General features: G+C 30.8%; 1 protein-coding gene across 1 annotated transcript in view; it reads right to left on the bottom strand.

Annotated features, from left to right (window-relative positions):
- Nucleotides 1-16,777, bottom strand: part of LOC124533508 (protein white) — a 35,017-nt gene extending 18,240 nt beyond the window's left edge. Inside the window, exons 1-3 of the mRNA XM_047108845.1 lie at nucleotides 16,486-16,777; nucleotides 7,859-8,087; nucleotides 5,667-5,905 (exon numbers count right to left, since the gene is read on the bottom strand). Of these exons, the coding sequence (XP_046964801.1) occupies nucleotides 5,667-5,905; nucleotides 7,859-8,087; nucleotides 16,486-16,569 (552 nt within the window). The 5' untranslated portion in view covers nucleotides 16,570-16,777. The remainder of the gene's footprint in view (nucleotides 1-5,666; nucleotides 5,906-7,858; nucleotides 8,088-16,485) is intronic.
- Nucleotides 16,778-22,008: the final 5,231 nt, after the last annotated feature.

Below are 22,008 nucleotides of genomic sequence, written 5' to 3'. Positions count from 1 at the left end.
ACGGTCCATATAACAAAAAAACATTTTTTACAATTTTTGTCTGTCTGTCTGTCTGTTCCGGCTAATCTCTGGAACTGCTGAACCGATTTTGAAGGGAATTTCACTGACAGATAACTGATATAATAAGGAGTAACTTAGGCTACAATAATATTTTTTTGTTAATTTCAGACGTGTACAAGGTTGCGGGCACAGATCGTTTTTAATAATTTTAATAACTATAAGATATCCCATCATCTTCCAAATATCTTGTGACGTCACATTTTATTAATTTAAAATATAAATATAATATAATAAATATTTCAAGTGCTCGCAGACACACACTTATTAAAAATTAAATGTCGTATGTATATCAAACATGATTAACGTATCAAACACGTTTCATATTTAAGACAAGATAATTATAGGCTTATGTAATTACGAATATCAATCAATTGAACGTTATCAGACAATATTTTACGTCTTATATTTTAAATACTATTAGTATGTAATAAAATTACATACGCATTCTGCGAGGTTGATCTTTGATCAAATCAATACTTAATACATTTTTTACATAAACCGCTAGACCATAAATATTGTATATAATAACAGATTAGAGGTATTTTTCGAAGGAAAATATCAGTGACTTGAATCTTTTAGATGAAGACAGAGATAAGGCGAATTATTGATATCTTGTTCGATAGCAGAAGTGATTCCATTTGTATTAACATTAGCTGTTATAATCCATTTAAAAAACAATTATGAACTCTTTTGGGTGGTTGTGCGAGGTAAAAAAAGATTTTTAGGATAATTATCAGTAATTTTAATGTCTTATTAGTTTATATGATATTTAGATATTGTATATCTTGAAGTGTCAGTTGCCTCGCGAAACAAATAAAAAGAAAATAACCCTCAATAATATAAATTCAACAAATTCAAATTATCGTATTATAATTATATTACTAACTAGTTGAACCTGCGACTTTTTTGCGGAATATTTAAATTATTATACCAATAGTACACAAATCGTCAACCCCATTGGGGAAAAGAAAAGGATAGTTTATGTCAATCCTTGGGAAACAAACCAATTTTTATTTAAATCGGTTCAGTGGGCTACGCGTCAAGAAGTTACAGACAGAGTTTCTTTAATATTTGTAATATTAGTATTGATATCAAAAATACAGCTCCAATAATTGTTTAGTGACGTAATAATTGAATAGCCAGGGATTTTGAACTGCTTATCAATATTCTGGCAACACTAAAGTGTTCAAGTGTAGCAATCTTTGATGTATTCTATACTGAACTATGTTTCTCGGATGAATCGCCACTGAACTATAGTAACCGTAAACAAATCGGTCATTGTCGAATGTCGAAAACCTGTTCGAGTATGTTAATTTGTTTCGAGATAATCTTACTAGGCCTACTTGAATCTTCCAAATACATTTTTCTTTATCGTCATGTCGAATTATTTGAACAAATCAATTTATAATTGGGCTAAAACAAACGGTAGAACTACAAGATAGCCTTGTAGTTTGATAAGAAAAACGTCAAATTAATCGAATCGAGATCAGATGTTTTGGTAAAAAATATAATTATTTCTTAACGTGCTTAAAAAATAAGGTTATCTGATTGCCTGTATTTTATGCGAGCAGGTGTTTTTTTTTAAACCCACACGACTTTCTTTTACCGTCTGTTATGCGTGGATCAAATCTTGCAACTGAATTTTAAAGTAGTTTTGACCAAGCTAAGCCGAAACGCACACTTGGCGATGACAAAACTGTCTTATATTTTTTATTCGTTTTAGTTGAATCTGCATACGTGGGATCAAATGAAAACTTGTTTTTTTTTTATGATTCTTTCAAGGAGGTAATATATTAATTACGGAATGACTACTAAAATATTAAGTTACCGGTGACAAGGGTATCTATAAACAGCGATTCGATGGGGAAATGCTTCTAACATTCTTGCCACAATTCCACGCGGTCATAGCTTGTAAAGTAGTTTTTTTTTTATTTGTATAAATTTGGGTGTAATCGTATAAAATAAGCTACCATCCAAATTATCATTTTTGTATTATCTTCTGATATAACCAGCGGTATATGTTAAAGAAAAAACTGTAAAGTTGCTGGTACGATACGGCTATTATGACACGAACTTATACATTTTACGCTAGTATGTATAATTTACAATTTCCGTGTATGATTTTTCCACTTAAATGCCGTCTTCTTCTCTTTCTTCTTTGAATAACATGTTATTATATAAAAAAAAAATTAAAAAAGCCTTAACAAATTAATGAGGAGGCTTGTTTTGTTTTGGTTGGAATTTTTATTTGAATCTACATATATATACGTGTGTGTGTCCGATATTAATTTATCTATTAGTGTGAGTGTGTATAAGCGTAAAATGAATTAAATTGCCATAATATGGAATTTGTTTAACGGATTAAAATAAATGCAATAATCAATTTGCGTGACTCGTCCTTATAAGCTGAGATCCTTATGATTGCACAATATATAGTCATACCATAATTTAAAGGTTAATAAGTCGTAATAGGTACTAAGTTAACATCGGAATGTTATATAATACGTTTAAAAGTTTTAACGCATTTTCTTATCCGAAATATCAAAGTTTAATTCATCAATTTGCCGTTGAAACTTTTAGCAATGTTTGTATGAACTACTTTTATTAAAAGCAATTTAAATTATATTAAAATAATAGTCTTATTTAATAATAATAATACTTTAAAATTAAAATATTATTAAATAATTATATAATAGCAGATTTAACCTATAAAAAACAGCTATGCAAATATACTTATAAAAATTTCCGACGATTCGTGCGTTATATGTGTGTACGGCATTATGAATGGAATGTATCAACAAATTCAAGTTATTTACGAAATTCCTGTTTGAATTAATTTAAAATATATGTGTCTTTGAAACTGCTCGAGAGTCAAGGTCTCCGAGCGGCCGCTACGCGAGTCTACATTAGATTATTCTTGATATAAAACTATTTTAAGTGGGTTTGTATCCCATCTTAGTATCTATTTACATAAGAAGTCGTGTTGTAAGATAGTATATAAGAAATTGTAAATAACTCCCTCGTGTAATATGGTATGTGATACAAAAAAAATGCAATGAAATGTGCTCTTATATATTATTTATTATATTATGTAGTAGTTGTTGGTCGCAGCATTGTTCGCATTTTAGGGAGTAGGTTGTCACTTATTAGGCAAAAAAGTAGCCTATGTCTTTCGTTGGAGTTCAAGTTTGCTTCACACCAAATGTCATCAAATTCGGCTCATTGGTTTGATCTATTCAAGTATAACTATATTTAACTCTAAAATATTAAATAAAATAAATGATTTATTTTGTAGTATAATATGCTAGTTGCGGTAATAACTAGAGATGTAGTAAATATTGTATAACTTAGTGTATTAGTTGTAATAAAACTACCTAACTATATATTTGTACTGTTTTTTATGTTTCGAAGCAAAGTTCACTACTCTAATAAAAGTGTAGTAGGAAACTTCAGTAGGGATTACTAACTTGATATTTATTTCATAGTATTTCCGTGAGTTTTCTCTATTTCAATTTTGTACTTCACGGAAAGTATTTATTGTTGGTTAGCAATTCTATTCAATAAAGACAATTATAGTCTGTAAAATATTGACTAACTGATGACGGATGTACTAGACAATTATATAAAAAAATCCTGGATTATCTAGTTACTATAACAGAACTTGTTGTCTCATTCTGGTGAAATTATTTTATGAATTTAAATGTTAAATGTAGAGTGTATCTTGTAGCGTGATAGATTATAACTATCAACCGACGGCGCCGATATAAATTACCTATAAATCATAAATAATTATACATAAAAGCAAGTAATAATACCTTACCGCAATAGCACTGTGTTATAATGACATGATAGGGTTATTGGACTCCTTGGAAATGACACATGCACTTCGCAACTTCGGATAACCAGAAGTCGGAATGCGGTTTGAGAATAAGGTTTAACATAACACGATTTAAAACCCTTAACGTGGTCGTTTAAAAATTCTAATGTGGTTAAAAAGTGAAAGAGAGAGCGCCTCTCTGTCTCTTTGTTTTTGTCATGATTGGTGTTAGAAAAATTGGAAACATTAAGACCTTAAAGATGATAATCTAAACTTCCAATAGAAAATCTTTTTACGTGTAATACAATCATTGAGGAAATTAAGAATTAAATAGAAAAAAATATTTTAAATCTAAAACATATTTTGTACCAGTTAAACCTTACTCGTGGGAAATTTATAAAACTTTACCTAGGGCAAACAAACACAAACCGTCCACCCCCCTTTTTAAATCTTCGAGATATAAATAAAAAATTTAGCTTATATAATCCCGGTACTTAAACTGTCTGAATACTTTCTGTCTTAAATTTCATCCAAATCGGTGCAGCAGTTCAATCGCGAGGATTTAACAGACAGAGTTCCTTCGCATTTAAAATATTAGTATCGATATTTCATTTATCAGTTATCAGGCTGTGGCTTGAACAAGTATATAAGGCCGGAGTAATTACTGTCTGAATTGACGTATTATTGACAGCTAGACAGATACAGGCAAACAGATGAGTTTAATTCCCACGTATTTTTAATGGAGATGGATTTAGTGACAGAACTGTAGTCAAGCCCTCGTTTAACACATTTTTTGAAATAATATGCTATTCAAGACTTGCTTATTATCAATAACGCTTGCTATTAGTAGTTCTTTGATACTTTGATTACTGTGTATATCTCTAGACGGACTGTTAAGGCTGAGAACGCGACGAAAAAAATTGTAGACACTAATGGTAGGTCCACACGACACAGGCTTACAAGTCTGAGTAATAAAGTCTATCGACAAAACGTTTGTGCGAACTTTTCACAGAATATTTATAGAGTTATGCAAACAATTTACTTAGCAGTTAATTCTTTCATTAATTTTTCAATTAAAATGTAAGCAATTAATAATTATTCATTGATCAATTATATGCTTTCAAGTTTCATGTATAGCTCCGAGTTATTCATGCAAAGCTTACACATACACTTTTGTTTGCGCTGCTAAGTTGCAAAGACAGCATTCAATAGAAGTCTGCGCCAAGTCTGTGGCGTGTGTACCTACAATAAAGACCAGCATATATGTAAAGTACTACGGCAGTCGGTAAATGTTAAGCATAGCTGTCACGCCCACTAATACAAAAGTTGACTTTATTTTGCTTCTTTTGGAGTGCGATATTCTGTCTAGATATCTACATAATCAAGTTCTCAATTTTGACCGCTTTTGTATACCAAAGTAAAATTAAGCTATATTATTTTAATGACCTCAGGTAATCATTTTTGTCAAGCTATTGATATAATTCAAAATAAACATAGAATGTAGTAATAAATAATTATAATATTAATAAGTTTCGTTAATATGATAAATATTGGTTTCAAAAAGGGTAGAGAGCGGCGTTGGAGAGCGTAATGTAATTTGCCGTCACGGTCGATTGTACGAATTGGGGTTACGCCCAATGGGCGTCAATTGACTTTTTACATCAGCGCTGATACATAAGTTTATAAATTAAACGTGAAATGTCTCCAGTACAACCTGTACGCCGCTGTGCTTAAGTGGCTTGTGTTGTTTCGGTACACAAAACATATGTGTATTGAAAACTTCACTTACTTGGAAAATCAAATGTTCTCGCACAGTCAGCGTGCCTATGAACAGATCCTGTTGCTGAACATACGCTGATAAGGCTGCCATGGCTTCAGGAGTAGCGGGTTGTCCATTCAAGGCTCTAGTCCCGCTGGAGACCACGCCGCTAGGGGTTCGGAAGGTCAATGTGTTGAGCAGCGTGGTCTTGCCAGCGCCTGAGGATCCCATGAGCGCGAGGAGTTCGCCTGGGTATGCAGCTCCATTGACTAAAGAAAAAAAACATACGGATATCCTTTAATAGACCATTTCATCTGCACCAAGGTTGCCTGGAAGAGATCGCTTTTCAGCGATAAGGCCGCCTTTTGTGCCATGCTTTATTTTCTTATATTTATTTCCTGTGTGTTATACTTGTCTTTGTGTACAATAAAGGATATTATTATTATTATTATTATTATTATTATTATATCCTGAAAATATTAAATATTACTTTTTCTATACACTAGTAAGCGTTAATCAAAAAATGTTAAGTACAATATCGTCATAAAGAAATACCAACAAGACTACTCTGTAGGACATCATATCATTTATAACGCTTGGGTTAGACGAGAAACTTTAACGATCGGTTAAAATTGCTCTAAGATACCATATCGAGTTTGCTTTTAGAATTGAATTCTTAGAACAAATCCTGGACTGGTATTCAGGTAATCATCTCGCCGTCTCAGTCTCTCACCATACGTATGTGAGAGAGTATATATGTCACCAACTATATATACAATATTAAATATACATTATCCTTGTAATCGATCATCTTTGCTGATCGTAACTATAAATATGTGTTTTATGAATATTTTATAAGTTGTAGTGAATTGCAATTATATTAATCAAGAATAAATGCATAACGATACATTTTGAAAGTTTGTTAAAGGCAGTTTATTTGTGATGATCAATATCAATATATTTGGTATCTGATACACATTTTGCGATAACTCGACGAGTTCTTAAAACCCGTTTCTCCCGAAACGTTTAAGTAAGAGATAAGTGTATAAATGGATCCAATAACAGTACAAATTCATGTATACAGTATACATGTGATAATACGTATCAATATCATAAGACTGATACTCTTTTCATTCTCGAATTTAATATAGTATTATCTATACCTAGAATAAAATTGTAGTGTCTGTTTGTAATATTAAAAGAGCCCTTTTTTTAATCAATGCATATGTATTTATACACGGTACATATACTGTCTGTCAGTCTGTCTGTCTGTTTGTTCCGGATAATCTCTGGAACGGCTGTACCGATTTAGACTTTCACTGACAGATAACTGATATAATAGGGAGTAACTTAGGTTACAATAAAAATTTGTTTTTTGTATTCAAAGGCGTACAAGGTCGAGGGGGCAGCTAGTTTTAAATAAAAATATTATTCACTGGTTACAAGAAAGCTCATCTTTTCCCCCAGAGGATCGGGAGTTGTAATTTAACGGGGAAATGTTGCCAGCATTATATGCAGTCATGATTTGTATAATAACTATTTATATTATTTAATTAGTAAGCCTTAATGTAAATAATTCTTGTGTAATGTTATAACATAATATTATAATATAAATATTTGCACTGTTACATGTATTATTAAATAAATAACAATAATATTTTTGTATTTATTAAACAGTTTATATAATATGATTAAGATATACGAATCAGGAAAGCGTCCAATAATGAACGATATCTTAAAAAATTGTGCAAGCCATTTCATCCAATTAAAATTAAAAAGTGACCTCTGGCCAAGATGGACGATTATGGCATGCACAACATATGTGCTTTCAATTTAAAACGTTTTATACCTGTTTAAATCTTAACATTCATCTTGATAACGCCTAAGGATTCATCATTTATGAAAGGTAATGCATAAAAGTAAATGGTTTAAAGCCTGAATGTTCTGCAAGCCTAAGCTTTGAATTTATTTTGTATTTATTTAAGTAAGAAATCCCTAGCCTGAGTCGTTTTTTGGTGCGTTCATATTATTTTGGGTGTTTTTTTTTAAATATCTTTATCTCTTTATTTCCAGCCAGTATCACAATGATTGTTACAGGATGAATATGTTACCCGTCTACTATAGTGTTTTTTTAACCGTGACTGTGTGTAAACAAGACATTTGTTTTTGAAAAAATAGTGAAACGATATTGAGTAAATAATTAAGTTGCTTTAAAAACTTACCATTTCTAAGTAGCTGTTTTCTCTGCTGGAACATGCGGTCAGATGAACCTCTCCAGAAGTTCCAGAACTTTCTGTTTCTCGACCTGTCTTCTGTCGCAAAAGCGTTGACGTCAGCCCAATTGTATGTAACCTTCTCCGCACCACCAATTGCTCCATAGCTTCTGCTGGAAGGAATTGCCAATGTGACCTCTCCGCCACTGGCACGAGGCGAATCGTTCGGTGAACTACCCTGTACAAGCAAATAAATGTTACAATTAAGGTATATAGGTACCTACTATATGTATATAAATATAAATTATAACACATAATCTTAAAAACTATAATGTACAGTTTCAGACCCACTTCTCAATAGGAATTTTAAATGAACAGCCTTTGAATGTCCTGGTTGCTGAGTTAATGCCTACTTTCCTCTCAATGACAAGATTTAGAGTTTATTTCAGAGCATTGAACGAATCCAATGCACGAATTTCATCAATCAAATGCTTGTCTTGAGAGCGTTTCGAACTCATTTTATCACGTTGCTCAATGCGGTTTGGTGACAGATTTTTATTCGGTACATACAGGTTTTCTCACGAACTTCTCGGCCATTTCGGCTATCATGAAAATGAAAGCGGGACACACATCCAACCATGGTTACCTCGTTAAAGTTAGTTATTGATTATTGATTGAGTTTTATCCCGTGCTATAACGTGGTAAGACTCCAAGTAAAACAGCAGTTAACATTACACCAAAAGGCTTGGTACATATATTTTTTGACGTTATTTATAAAATAGAAGGGTATGAAATTTACGCACGCAATTAATTTACATAAATAGTCTAGTAACTGTACACAACGGGGCAAGTACAGTAATTGGTTGTTCTATAATTAAATTGTCAGTGTTAAGGCCGGAATTCAAATTTGGCGTTGACCACAAATCATGCCTCTAAAATCACGTAAATCCGTTTGTTACAATGCCTTTTCATTTAATAATGAAGGTAAGGAAATAAACAATGAACCTGATACTTGTTGTATTTCACTTACGCTTGAACACCATGATATCTCATATAAAGTTGTTTCAATAAGTATTAAGATTATAATACACATATATACTTCAATACCGCATATACCTACCAACGGTCAACTTTTTTCTTGCTTTCATTTAAAGTCTTGATAAGCTTGAATATATTAATTTTTACCGTTAAGTGTAATCAGAGCGCAATTATTTGTTTACGATTATCTTCTATGTATCAAAATGAAAACCAAAACATATACATAGTAATTGTAAAGTACAAAATCAATTGCGATAATTGGAGTGTTATCATAGACATTAAACACAATGGGCACTGTTAATAATGATTATACCATGCGTTTTCAGACACCTTTGTCCAATCGCAAGGATCTATACGGCTGTATTTAGCTTGCTTGATAATTATGTTTAAAAGAATGACAGATCGAATGAATCAATTGAAGTGGGAGATTAAGCACATGGAGATCGACCGCGTTTGTCAAATCGCAAAACCTATATTGTTTTTTTATATAATATAGCTAAATAAATAGGTCACATAATAGTGAGTGGTCACCACCGCCAATAGACATCGGCGTTTCCAAATTATTAACAATTAGGTACATCGCCAATGCGCCACTAACCTTTGAAGATTAGACGCCGATGTTAAATCCAATCTTGGTACAATTGGTCGGAAATAAAATACTATTATAATCTTTCTTATATTATTATAATTAAAATACATAAATATAATATACGATGTTTTATTGTAACAATTGAGTTATTCAGTAATCGTTAATGGCCGTATAATAGTACCTACATAATAAATTAGTCAAGACTCAGGACTGCTCTGAATTAATTAGTTTCAGAACAACGACATAGAATTCACAGTTGTCATTTCAATAATCTACATAGCGAGTAGAACTGTAAATCGCCGCTAATTATATATGTAGTAGATATACCTATGTATAAGGCGGCCCGTTATATGGTTTATGTACCTGTATTTGTTTAGTAGTTATTCGATCATTGCAAAAGAGTATCTTAATTTATTAATATTTATTTTGTTAATTTTTTCACCACCAATATTAATTACTTAATAAAGTCATGTAATATATATTTTTATCATTAAAAAAATCTTTCTTCATTTACCTTATCATACAATAAAAAGAGTAAATAATGATTTCATGTTTATTCGCTTTTATTTAAAAGAATTTAAATATCGAAATCAATTAAGTTTTTGAAAGTTCCGTTACATTTTCGAAACCTGTACTGTGAAATTGTGATTCGAATATACTCATTTCGGGTTTTCAAAAACCTTACTTTCAAGTCACAATATAGTAAATATTACGAAAGTCATCTTGATACCTTATTTAACAGTATCGAGCATGTTTTTGTACAATCCATTTTACACGCTCGATATTTGTCATTTAAGTATGTTTATCGTATTAGCAAATTTAATTTAAATTTTATTTTTATTTAATTTAAATAAAAAAATAATTATGTATCTAATATTACTTCAGTCAAAAATCATAATTTAATTGTAGCCTTTGGTCGGTACGTAATTATTTATAAATACCAATTTCCAACCATAGTGGATTTATAAATTAGGCTTCAAATTCATCCCTATGGCACGGCACCTCTTACTCAACGTTAGAAACGATTTAAAAATACAAGACGTTAAAGAATTTCTGTAAAATCTGAATTGTGTCAAGTTTGAATTTACTGTCTATGCATATTCGTTAGTATAACAATGATTCAAGGCTTATTAATAAATGTATATGTTATGTCAAAAATATATATATATAAAAATGCCTCATATAAGATTACATATATCAATTACAAAAAGTATTGACTTATAGTTGTTGATTTCCAGGGGGATCCATATAAATTTATTTGAATTTCCCATTAAAATATTGGATAAGAGTATTTATTAAGTTTCTTGCCGGTTCTTCTCGGTTGACTAGACTTTTGGAACTGGTGGTATGCTTATATTTAATTCAATGCTGTAAACGAGTCAATTTTAAAGTGTGTCTATGAGCCTAATTGAATAAATAATATTTTAACTTGGAACGATTCGATCTGTATAATTTCCGACTTATTTTATTTCATAATCCACGTCCAAGTTCAAATAACCGCGACGCAAAGCCGTAACGTTCTCGATTACTCAAATGTGGTAACCTTATCCGAACATTAGAGGGGCCGCTAATATCGATCAATAACCGAATACTACGTTCATAATGCGTGCGACTAGCTAGACTAACGACTTGATGCAAGCGATTTGTGTCATTCCTTCATTAAAAAGTTACTATTCGATATTTAAGCCATCAAACATTCATGATTGATAAGGCATAATAAGTATTTGCTTTGCTATATACTCATTTATAATATTTAATAGTGTAATATAAATATGTCGTCATTTTTGCTGGCAGGTCCGGCGTTAACCATCTATGCGCCCCGGGCTGATCATGCATTAGACCCATTTTTTATTAGACCAGGATCAGACTGTTCGCAAGGCCCAGACTGATCCCAAATCCATCTTTGAGCTTTCCTTGACCTGTAAAAATCGGACGACTTTTTCTTTCGTTTGTAGGGAGCTAAAAGGGATTTAATCTAGTATTGACTAACGATAACGAAACAGTATTGAGGGTATGCCGCACAGAACGCAGGAGACTCCAGGCCTAGGTGCCCTGAGCCGTCGTTCCATCACTCTCCTAACCCTGCGTTGTTGATTGGCTAATTTTTTTTAAAATAAGGTCAAATCTTATCACATGTCTTGCCCACGCTTTTGACTATGCAGATTTTTATCCAAAAATAAATTTATATAAGTCTATTGAACAAACTAAATCAATGAATTCACTTTAATTTAATACTAGAAATTGGTTGGATAAGACAGATTCATAAGTAAAGACGGTTTTTATTTATATTAAATTCAGTAACACGGTTATCGTCAGTCTGTGAACCATGGCGTGTCCCTTAATAAGCTCTGTGATTGATACATCTTTTAATTAGCAGTGGATACCGATGAGTTCATGTACCCCGTATTTGGAATATGACTTTTTTCGAGTATAATGCAAGTAAGAGCATATGAATTATTTTTAATGTTAATTAAAATTTCCGGAACTGAGTGAGTCGAGAACACAAACATTTTTTTAGTGTAGCAAATGTTTGACGTAAATATTAGGGTAAAACGCAACATTAACATTAAAAGTAAAGTAAAGTAAAGTAACAGCCTGTACATTTCCCACTGCTGAAATAAGGCCTCCTCTTCCATTAAGGAGAGGGTTTGGAACATATTCCACCACGCTGTTCCAATGCGGGTTGGTGGAATGCACATGTGGCGGAATTTCAAAGAAACTGGACACATGCAGGTTTCCTCACGATGTTTTCCTTCACCGCCGAGCACGAGATGAATTATAAAGACAAATTAAGCACATGAATCAGCGGTGCTTGCCTGGGTTTGAACCCGCAACCATCGGTTAAGATGCACGCGTTCTAACCACTGGGCCATCAATTAATTTATTCTCGGTAAACATTTAAACTGCGAAATATTATACGAATACGATAGAGCCAGTTAAAACAAGCAATAAGGATGTAGGAAAATTCAACTAATAATGATAATGATATTTGAAATAAGTTAAAAAAAGATTAACTTGCTAATTGGCTTAAATATGTATATTCGTATAATCTCATTAACCTACCCCTAATTTATAAAACAGTACAGAGGGCTTTCAGAAGCCCTAACAGTGAACAATCATGCTTGATTGATTGTTCAAATGGTTTTCCTACGATTTTTAACTTTGTTTTATTATACATGTAGATTACTAAACTATATAGACCATTTAAATTTATTTAATTCAACATGCAAAGCGTAAAATATTATATATAAGTATCCAAATTCGTTGGTTTATTTAAGTTAAAGCACCATTAATTTCGAATAGTTAAATTATATTAAAAAAACTATACCAATATTATTTTAGGAGTTGTTATGTTAATATAATAAGTTCCAGAGTTGTAATTTTTAAGGTGCTTCACACTTCCTTGCCTCGAAAAGTCATTAAAGCTGTTCATTTCCCCTAATATTTTCCAGATCGTAACCGATTGCTGACCCTTTGGACTATGTAATTAAAGAAATAGGAGATTACACCTGTGTGCCTACATCTTTACGCATTAGATATTATATATTATTTATGTATATTATCTTTAATAGTAAAGTGAAAGTGTCTCACTGTTTAGACTAAAAAACAATAACAAATAAAAAAAATAAAGAAAAGAATAACCTTTAGTAGCATTATCCTCTTTGTTCTCAACACAAGTTAAATTATTAACAATACCGAGTTACATCACAAAAAATATGAATTCATAGTAAAGACCGACACTCAACACCTTCTTTTTTTTCTCTTTCGATAAAGGATCATGGTCTAACGCCGACACGGCGCCATCGTACAACAAATTAGTAAGATTATATTTTAAGTGACCATATGAGTTATTTTCAAGATTTTGAAGTTATTATTTTTTTAAGTATACTTTTAATCATTATATATTTTTATGCATGTACATAATCATATAGAAAGGTCAATTTAAAATGAATATACTAAAGCTGTCATAGCCTGCTAGTCTGTTAAAGCCTTCCCTCCTTTTTGAGAAGAAGGCTAAGAGTTTTACTTAGCAACGCAACTATAATGCTGATTGGTGAATCACAGGTTAAGTATATGAAATATTTACATCCGGAACATACAGGATTCCTCGCTATATTTTCCATAACAACAAACATTACTAAACATGAAAACTCATTGGTGTTGGTCCGAATTTTAACACTCAATAAAGAATAAAAAAAGTTCTTGGACATATCAGCTCAGTTTATGTGCATTTTTAAGACGTAGTTGTACTTTAAATGAGTCAACTTTCATTTGCATAAAATAAAATTGTTCAATTATCGTAAGCTTATAATGTACTTATATGTGTGTGTGTTTTAAGCACAATTATAGTTAACACGATCACACCAACACAATCTTTTGAGGATGCCTTTTTTTATTAGTCACGAAATAGGATTATACGGGTACAAGATATTATTTATATTTAGATTATTATAGTTTATACAATAACCGGCAATATCTGAAACATCAACTCTAATGCGATAATGACATTATTTTAATTCAACAACGAATCACTTTAATATGTAAAATATTCATGGTGTATTGAATTGACATTTAATAAAATACATATATTTACAAAGCCCACGAAACGTCAATGTATTATGTTAATTGAATGTCAGATTTTATAAAATGCTAATAAAGGTAGAAATAGCATTGATTTTAAAGTATTAAACCTTTTTGTATTTAATGTAACAACTAAGAAGGTGCGTAGGTAAAGAAGAGAAGAGACAGGATAAAATTTGATTTTATTATAATGTAAGATTTAGACTCGAAATAGAAGATTATTCGAAACATCTTAAAGCAGGATATAGGCGATTGCTTCGAATTGGACACAATTAAATGAATTGGTTCGGCACATAGGCCAAAAGCGCTATCAACGCTTCTATTCTTGTGGATCTATGATATGAAACCTAGTACCTATGATAGTTTTCTATAATACATGTCGATTGTCGATTATTTTACTAATAAAATAGTTACTTTTCGATATGCAAGGTATTATGCTTATTGAAAACATACTCTTAACTTTCAAGAAGCTTCCTCATTTTATCTATTTAAATATTTTCCAATTAAATGTATCTTTTGCGGAATGAAATCTTATTTATTCAACGCGGAAATAATATTAGTCGTCGCTTATTCGTTTGATCAATTCTATAGTTTCACATTATATTACGATAACTTTAAAAATAGCTTGAATTTTCGGGTGAAATGTCATACAAAACATTAGTCAGATTAATAACCACACAGCTTTAAAATAGTTTAAAGAAAAAAACGTATTTCATACTTAATCTATACAATATTAAACAAATAGAGTTAACATAATTCATATTTTAAATATAGCCCAAACATTAATAGAGATAACGTTACTTTCTTGCATTACTTATAGATCAAACAAATAGATATTCAAGAAAAGTCAAATACAGCAATTTAAATTTTCTCTGAATAGATTTTATAACGAATCTCACAATTTCGTGGCATTAGAATAGAGACACTGTTTTAAAACCAGCGGAACGGGATCATTAACAAAACTCGTTTTACTTTTTTCTATAACTTGGCCACTAACGTAGACGTAGATACCTTCCGATGCTTTAGCCTTGTGTTAAAGTCGCCGTGTCTATTCAAATAGCGTGGGATTTGAATCACTAATGAAACTTTAATGTATTTGGCTGACTTGATTGTAGCGAAGATGGGTACTAAAGTTGTTTGATATATTAATAAAATAACTTAAATAAAGTTTATATGATTCGTACCGCTCAGGTTTTTTTATTATTACTTAAAATTCAATGAAGCTAATTTGTCTTCACTGTCAATAGTCATTGACGCTGTAAGAAATATTATTCCTTATACCGAAGGGGCCACCAAGTTTGGGAGCAATGATGCTATGGCCCTTGTGCCTCTAAGCCCACTAGCCACACTCCAGTAATTAACGATATAAGTTTAGCAGTAGAATACCTGATAAGTGGGTGCTATCAAAATGGGCCTGTAACATGAAGTTTTATTTAGATTTACGATTACAAAGTCTCACTAAAGTCGTATCTTTGCCTCATGAATCGTACGTGAAAATATTATTATTGCTATTTGTAGAGTAGGATTTATAAATGCCTACGAAGTTCTATGACTTTTATTATGCAATATATGAAAACCATTTATAACAACAATAAAATATTGATAGAAGCAGACTTAAAAGCTTCTTCGATATTTTAATTCAAGTTAGGCCAAATTAAGTTAAAATTGGGTCTATTAAATTAAGATTTGTTTAGTTTTTTAAACAAATCTTAATTTAATATCCTTTTTTATTAATGTGACGTTCTAATAATAATCTATTATATAATATAAAGGGAAATAAGTAAACACATAATAGAACATGAAATAAATGTTAAAAGAATTTCCGATAATCTCATAGTTAAGAAATGATTTGCATTAAGTATGAGTATAAAAAAGTACCCAAGAGCTAAATGAAAAATTACCATAAGACAGAGCAGAGTTGAACCGGTTTACATTTCGTGTGGATCGGAAAACGTTCCTCAGCATTTAATAAATTAAACGGATTTCGACCAATCGAACTCAAATCATTGTAATAAAATTATATATTATATAAAACTATATAGCGTAGCACGTGGTTGACATTCAGCCTTTTTTGGAAATATATTTTGTGCACAGTACCTTTCGAATGATAAAAGCACATTTCCTTTCTCCTTTTGAAATACTTACAAAAAAGATATTCCGTTAACACACATTAATTTATTCGATTTAATTTAACAGCTTATCGATTATTTTAGATGTGTATGTTAAATTTATTTTATGAAACTATAGGATTAGATTTATTGTCTTTAAAAATTAGTAATTAAATAAAATAATTTACATAAATATTTTATTCGCACTTAATGTTTAATTAAATTTTATAAATAAACATATAACAGGATTTTTTCAAAATATATAAATATATATAAACATAATATCAATATTCAGAAGCCCAATAAATATATCTAATTACCTGGGGTGAATTGCTGTAAGTCACACGCTGATTATCAACAGACGAAGAAATCAGAGGCTCATGCTCCTCACCTCCGGCGGTCATTTTGAATAACTTTTTTAAAAATAAATTCGAAAAAAAATAATAATTTATTTTTAATATATCACGAACATGATAACACTATTCTGATTAAAAAAGTCACACACGTGTTTATGGTAATATTTGCTTTGGCGGGAAAGACGGTGCGTGCGTCTGTCAAGTGATGTGTAACGCTAGGCGGTGCGCCCGGTACTGCGCCCGCACTCTACAAATACAACAGTCTCAACATTTCTCGCCACAATTCACACATTTAAATGACATAGTTAGTTTAATTTCTTATATTTTACGTTTAATTTTTCTGTTTGACGATCTTAGATAAATGATAACAGCATAATACTTATCACTAAAAGCAACTAAATTCCTTTAACTTACGAGTATATAGAACATTTCGACGTATTTTCTTATTAATAAATTGAAAAGGATTACTTTTAAATTTATCTCAAACAATTATTTAATAGTAAATTAAAAAATAAAATAAAAGCACAGGTAAGTATGTAAATGTTTATTCAAAAAAAAATCATATTTGAGATAGCAAATAATTATTCGGTAAATTATTTATACAATATTTTTAAGAATATCCTTTATTTCTTTCGATACTCGTATGATTACAAATGACACATGACAAAGGAACTATTGTATGTAGACTTGAAATGTTTTATGAACCTTAATAATAAAATGCCTTATCAATATGGCTACCATTCTCATTCATAACTAAACATTGGATTCTATACGTTTACAAGGTAACATAGCTTATATATACAGAAACAAAATAAGGTGCAGAAATTAAATCTATTTTTAATATGAAACGTGATCAACTATTTGAGTCACCTCGTACAAGAATGTATTAAAAAAACTGTCCTATGCTTATGCTGACTTAATATGCAAATGTATATAATCCGATGTCTTGACACAACATAAATCTTACGAACTATTTCACGAGACATACACTTTCAATAATAATATTTGGTGAATATTTCTTACAAAAGCTGGATATTTTATATTGGAATCATGCTATTCATACCGAGATATTCACAACGTACATAAAATACACTTTCAAACTAAAAATCTTCATTGTAATACGTAAAAAATAAACAAGTAACATAAGTAGCTTCATAACACGGACCGAATATATAATTAAATGTTGACAGCCGTTATGCCAGAATATTTAAAACAAAAACATAATATTCATCTAATCACAAAATATTAAATTAAAAAAAACTTCATAAAATAAAAAATAACGTTACGATCAATACGAATTGCAAACATTTTTATTTCATTACTTTTTAATTTTATTTTTTTGGCTGCATAATATTGTCTCATTTACCTAATGAAAAAAAGCTATAAAAAAAAACATTTTTGTTGCAAAACGAGGCTGTCAAATATATATTTTCCGAAGCCATGTATATTATCAACGACTACAACAAGCGCTCACGTGCCGCACATTTTATACATAAATAAACCAGTATTTACATTGCACATACGGTTCGTGTACTTAAACGTAATTTTTAGGTTATTTAGCACTGCATAGGAAGAATTGAGTTAAGACTATTTACCGAATACATTTGTTAGATCGATGGTTACAAAAACATCGACGTTTAAACTCGAAATGTGACCAGCTTGTCCGGAACCCGTATATGAACACTTTTTGCTTTATGTTGAGTGAGGTAACATCTCTAAGTTAGTCACTCTACAAAAGTCGAGATCAAAAATGTACATGAGCACTATGAAACGGTGTTTAAACACGAAGTCGCATCTCGAGTTTAGACATTGATGTCTGCATATGTATATTTAAATGGTAAATATGTTAATAAGATAATTACTATATGAAATAGATACCGGAATTGGGGACGCAATTCGGACGTATCTTTTATCTTTCGCCAGAAATACTTCTATTTGTTTCCTATTACGCATCAAAAACAATCAAATTACAAATAGTAATAAAGTAAAAGAAAGTAAATAATGTAATAATAGACGCGAGAGTTCATTCAATTGTTCAGGATTAATCAGACAGCGTGAGCGTAGAGTTATCACGCTTGGGTTTGTAAATATGGCGTTAACAAATATAAATCTTTTACTTTATAAACACAGCTAATGAGTCTCCTCTTACTAGCAGAAGTACATAAACGGTAAAAATTATAATTAAACAGATGGGTTTATGTCTTTTCTTAATTATGAGAATAGTTTCGACTTCCGTAACCGACTTTGCCATTGTGTACAGTCAAGTTCAATTTAGGATTTTATTTTTGTGTACCATGAAATGCTTTAACTATAACCAACCAAAAGTGCCATAATTATGCATTCAATACTGCGATGGTCGTTTTTGTCAAGTACCGAGTTATTACGACGCTAACGATCTTACGCTTCAAAATCGACACTAAATACAAGCTTCAACGACATCTATTCAAAAACAAAACATTTTATATACCTAGAACTCACCATTCATAATATTGAGAAATCTAATTAAATCTAATGTTTTTTTTAATACAATACTCATTATAAGTATCAGGTGTTATTAAAAAAATTCCAAGTAATGACGACGTCACGAAAATCATTATCTATTTCAACATTAAGTTTTTTTCTGGTAATAATTAAGTTGTGTAGACTATACAATTTATATCTTTTAGATTGTTTTTGCGTGGATCTGCAATTTTATTATCAAACTAGCTGCTCATCTGGACTTCACTCGGCTTTATTACTAATTCTGACATAAGTACATGATTATTGAGAAAATTTAACCGTTTACACAGTGCGCACCAGAAGCTTACAAACGAAAATTTCCCTCGTTGTGGCAATGTCTACTCTATTACTATATTCTATGCTGCTCCTATTGGTCGTAGCGTGATTGTATATAGCCTATATAGCATTGAAAGATTTTTTTTTAACAGCAGTTCCTGATATAAACGGGATCGACCAAACAAACTCTTCAGCTTTATAAATAAATATAAATAAAATATATTGCGTGGTGGAATATGTTCCAAACCTTCTCCTCAAAGGGAGAGGAGGCCTTTCGCCCAGCAGTGGGAATTTACAGGCTGTTGTTGTTGTTGTATATGAAATAAAATAAATATTTGAATTTCATGACATGGACATATCGAATACATAAGTGATATAAGTTGTGGTATTGTTTATTTTAAATTGTATTCAAAGGAATATAATTACACAAATGAAATTTATCAAGGAGGAACTTATGAGCATTTTTGAATCGTCATTAATATTGTTCTCTATTACAAAAAAGCCTGCCTAATCTACACATTTCATAATCCTAAATTCTACAGCATATGTTGTCGCTTTCACGCAAACGTTAATTTATTAGGTAAGACAGAGAAAAAAACGTTAATTAAACTTAAATACCGTCTAATAAGGCCGAGGTTGCACAACGCGATGCTTTTCCTCGACTTCGTCAACAAACTTTACCATTTTTAGATTATGAAATTAAATTTATATTAAATACAATTTACAAACATGTCTGTGGACCTTGTAATTTTAAGATAAGCATGAGTTCATTATTAATTTCAATCATTAAGATTAAGACGCATGTAATCATGCAAATAGTAACTACCAAGTTTCTTGTCGGTTATTCGCGGAAGACTTTAATTTAATTTAAAAAATAAAAATCGCCATGCAATAGAGTTAGACGTGTTAAGTGCCTATTCGCAAGAGCATAGTTTATTTTTTATTTATTACATAAGGCTGAATATAATATTATCAATGGTTTAAAATTTGAAGTAAGCTTTTTCTCCTGGTGCATTTGCCATTTCTCATTCGTAAAAAAATAAGAGACAAAATGAACATCTGTCAAATATCATATCTGTCAAAACGAGTAACACTTATACATATATAATATATTATACGTACTAATATTAAAGATTCATCATTTTGTAAAAATCTTTCAATGCTATTGCGATTCCATTACTTTATATAATTGTAGTATATTTTTAAATATTTTATTTGTTCAGCGCGCAGATGTCCCGCTCAGTTTAAGGCCTATTTCAAAACACACGTAATATTTGTAAACATTACAAGTATTATCTCTGTAGCAGACATGACTGATAACATTTAATGCACACTTTGTAGAGATATGAGTGGACTTTTAAATGTACCATTTTAATTAAATATTCAAAAGTTAATTACATTCTCATTGCTCATTCTCGTGTTCATATTAATCTTTGCTACAATAACCCCTGACTAACTGACTGACCGACAATTGTCATGAAGGTTTAGAAATAAGAAATTATTTAATAGTATGAAACAGTTTTTGGAAATTCATTCCGAATTCTTGAAGTAACAAAGTAGAAAATATCTGTCCTAATTTTTGTACATAAATGCAAAATACCGCTAGCTGATTGATCACGAAATTTCAGAAACTATATCACCTGTTAACTTGCAATTGGCAGGTAGGTCGGATTTAACGGAACTCGGCGCCTAAGTGAGTAAAAGCCGTAGGGTCAGTTAGTACACATATAAATAATGGACAATTTAGCCGTCGCGTAACAAAGATGTATAGACTCCAAAATTTGTAATTCCAAATTCTAACAATAAATTATATATTATATTAACAAATTTGTATCTTAAGACGTTTTTGAACTATAGCGTGTATCTTTCATTAACAGTAGTTAAGTGTAAATAAAAGACTGATTCTGATGACACTGAAATTCGTCAACTCGCATTGGAGTAGCGTGATGGAATATACTCCATAAACCTCTTCGCAAGTAGAAACTATTTACCCATCAGTGGTTCATTTGACTGTTAATAATTTTTTACTGAAATTCAATTAGAAAATGTAGCTCTGAATAATCGATATTTTTGCCATACATATTATTTCAACAGAAACATCTCAGTAACGTTCACATTAATATTGGGTATGTAATATAAAAGAGTTGTGAATTTGATACAATTATGTCGGACTAACCACGAGCGTCTCGCATATCTGTAACCAACACGTCGAACAAACCGCATTTCTTCTATTTTTAACATATTCCCTATAACTTTACCATCTATAACATTTATAATCCGCAATATAATACGATTGTGAAAAAATAAACTGGATTAATCAGACAGAGTATCATCTTTTATATACCACGTGTATACTAAACTTTTTAATTTGTTTAAACGGGCCCACATGATACACAAATATAAAAAAGAAAGTCGGAAACGAACTATTTGGATTTAATTATTAATGCAAGAGATCTTTCAAATAAATGCATCAACACAAGGAACCTCATATAGAAACCTCACGCTTGATTAAAACTAATTTAAATGGTGCTTTTTTAATATTTAGTGTTTATTATTATTATTACATTTATAATATTTTAATGAATGAACCTTCAAATATTATAAATATGAAAAGTTCTACGCAAGCGATCCGATTCACGGCTATGAATAAAGTTTGATCATCTGTCTCTTCTTTGGAAGGTGTAGAACTTACTCCACAACACAATTAAATAC

The sequence above is a fragment of the Vanessa cardui genome, chromosome 11 (assembly GCF_905220365.1).
Source record: "Vanessa cardui chromosome 11, ilVanCard2.1, whole genome shotgun sequence".
In the NCBI taxonomy this organism is placed as follows: Eukaryota; Metazoa; Arthropoda; class Insecta; order Lepidoptera; family Nymphalidae; genus Vanessa; species Vanessa cardui.
This window is presented reverse-complemented; position numbering and strand designations above follow the sequence as displayed.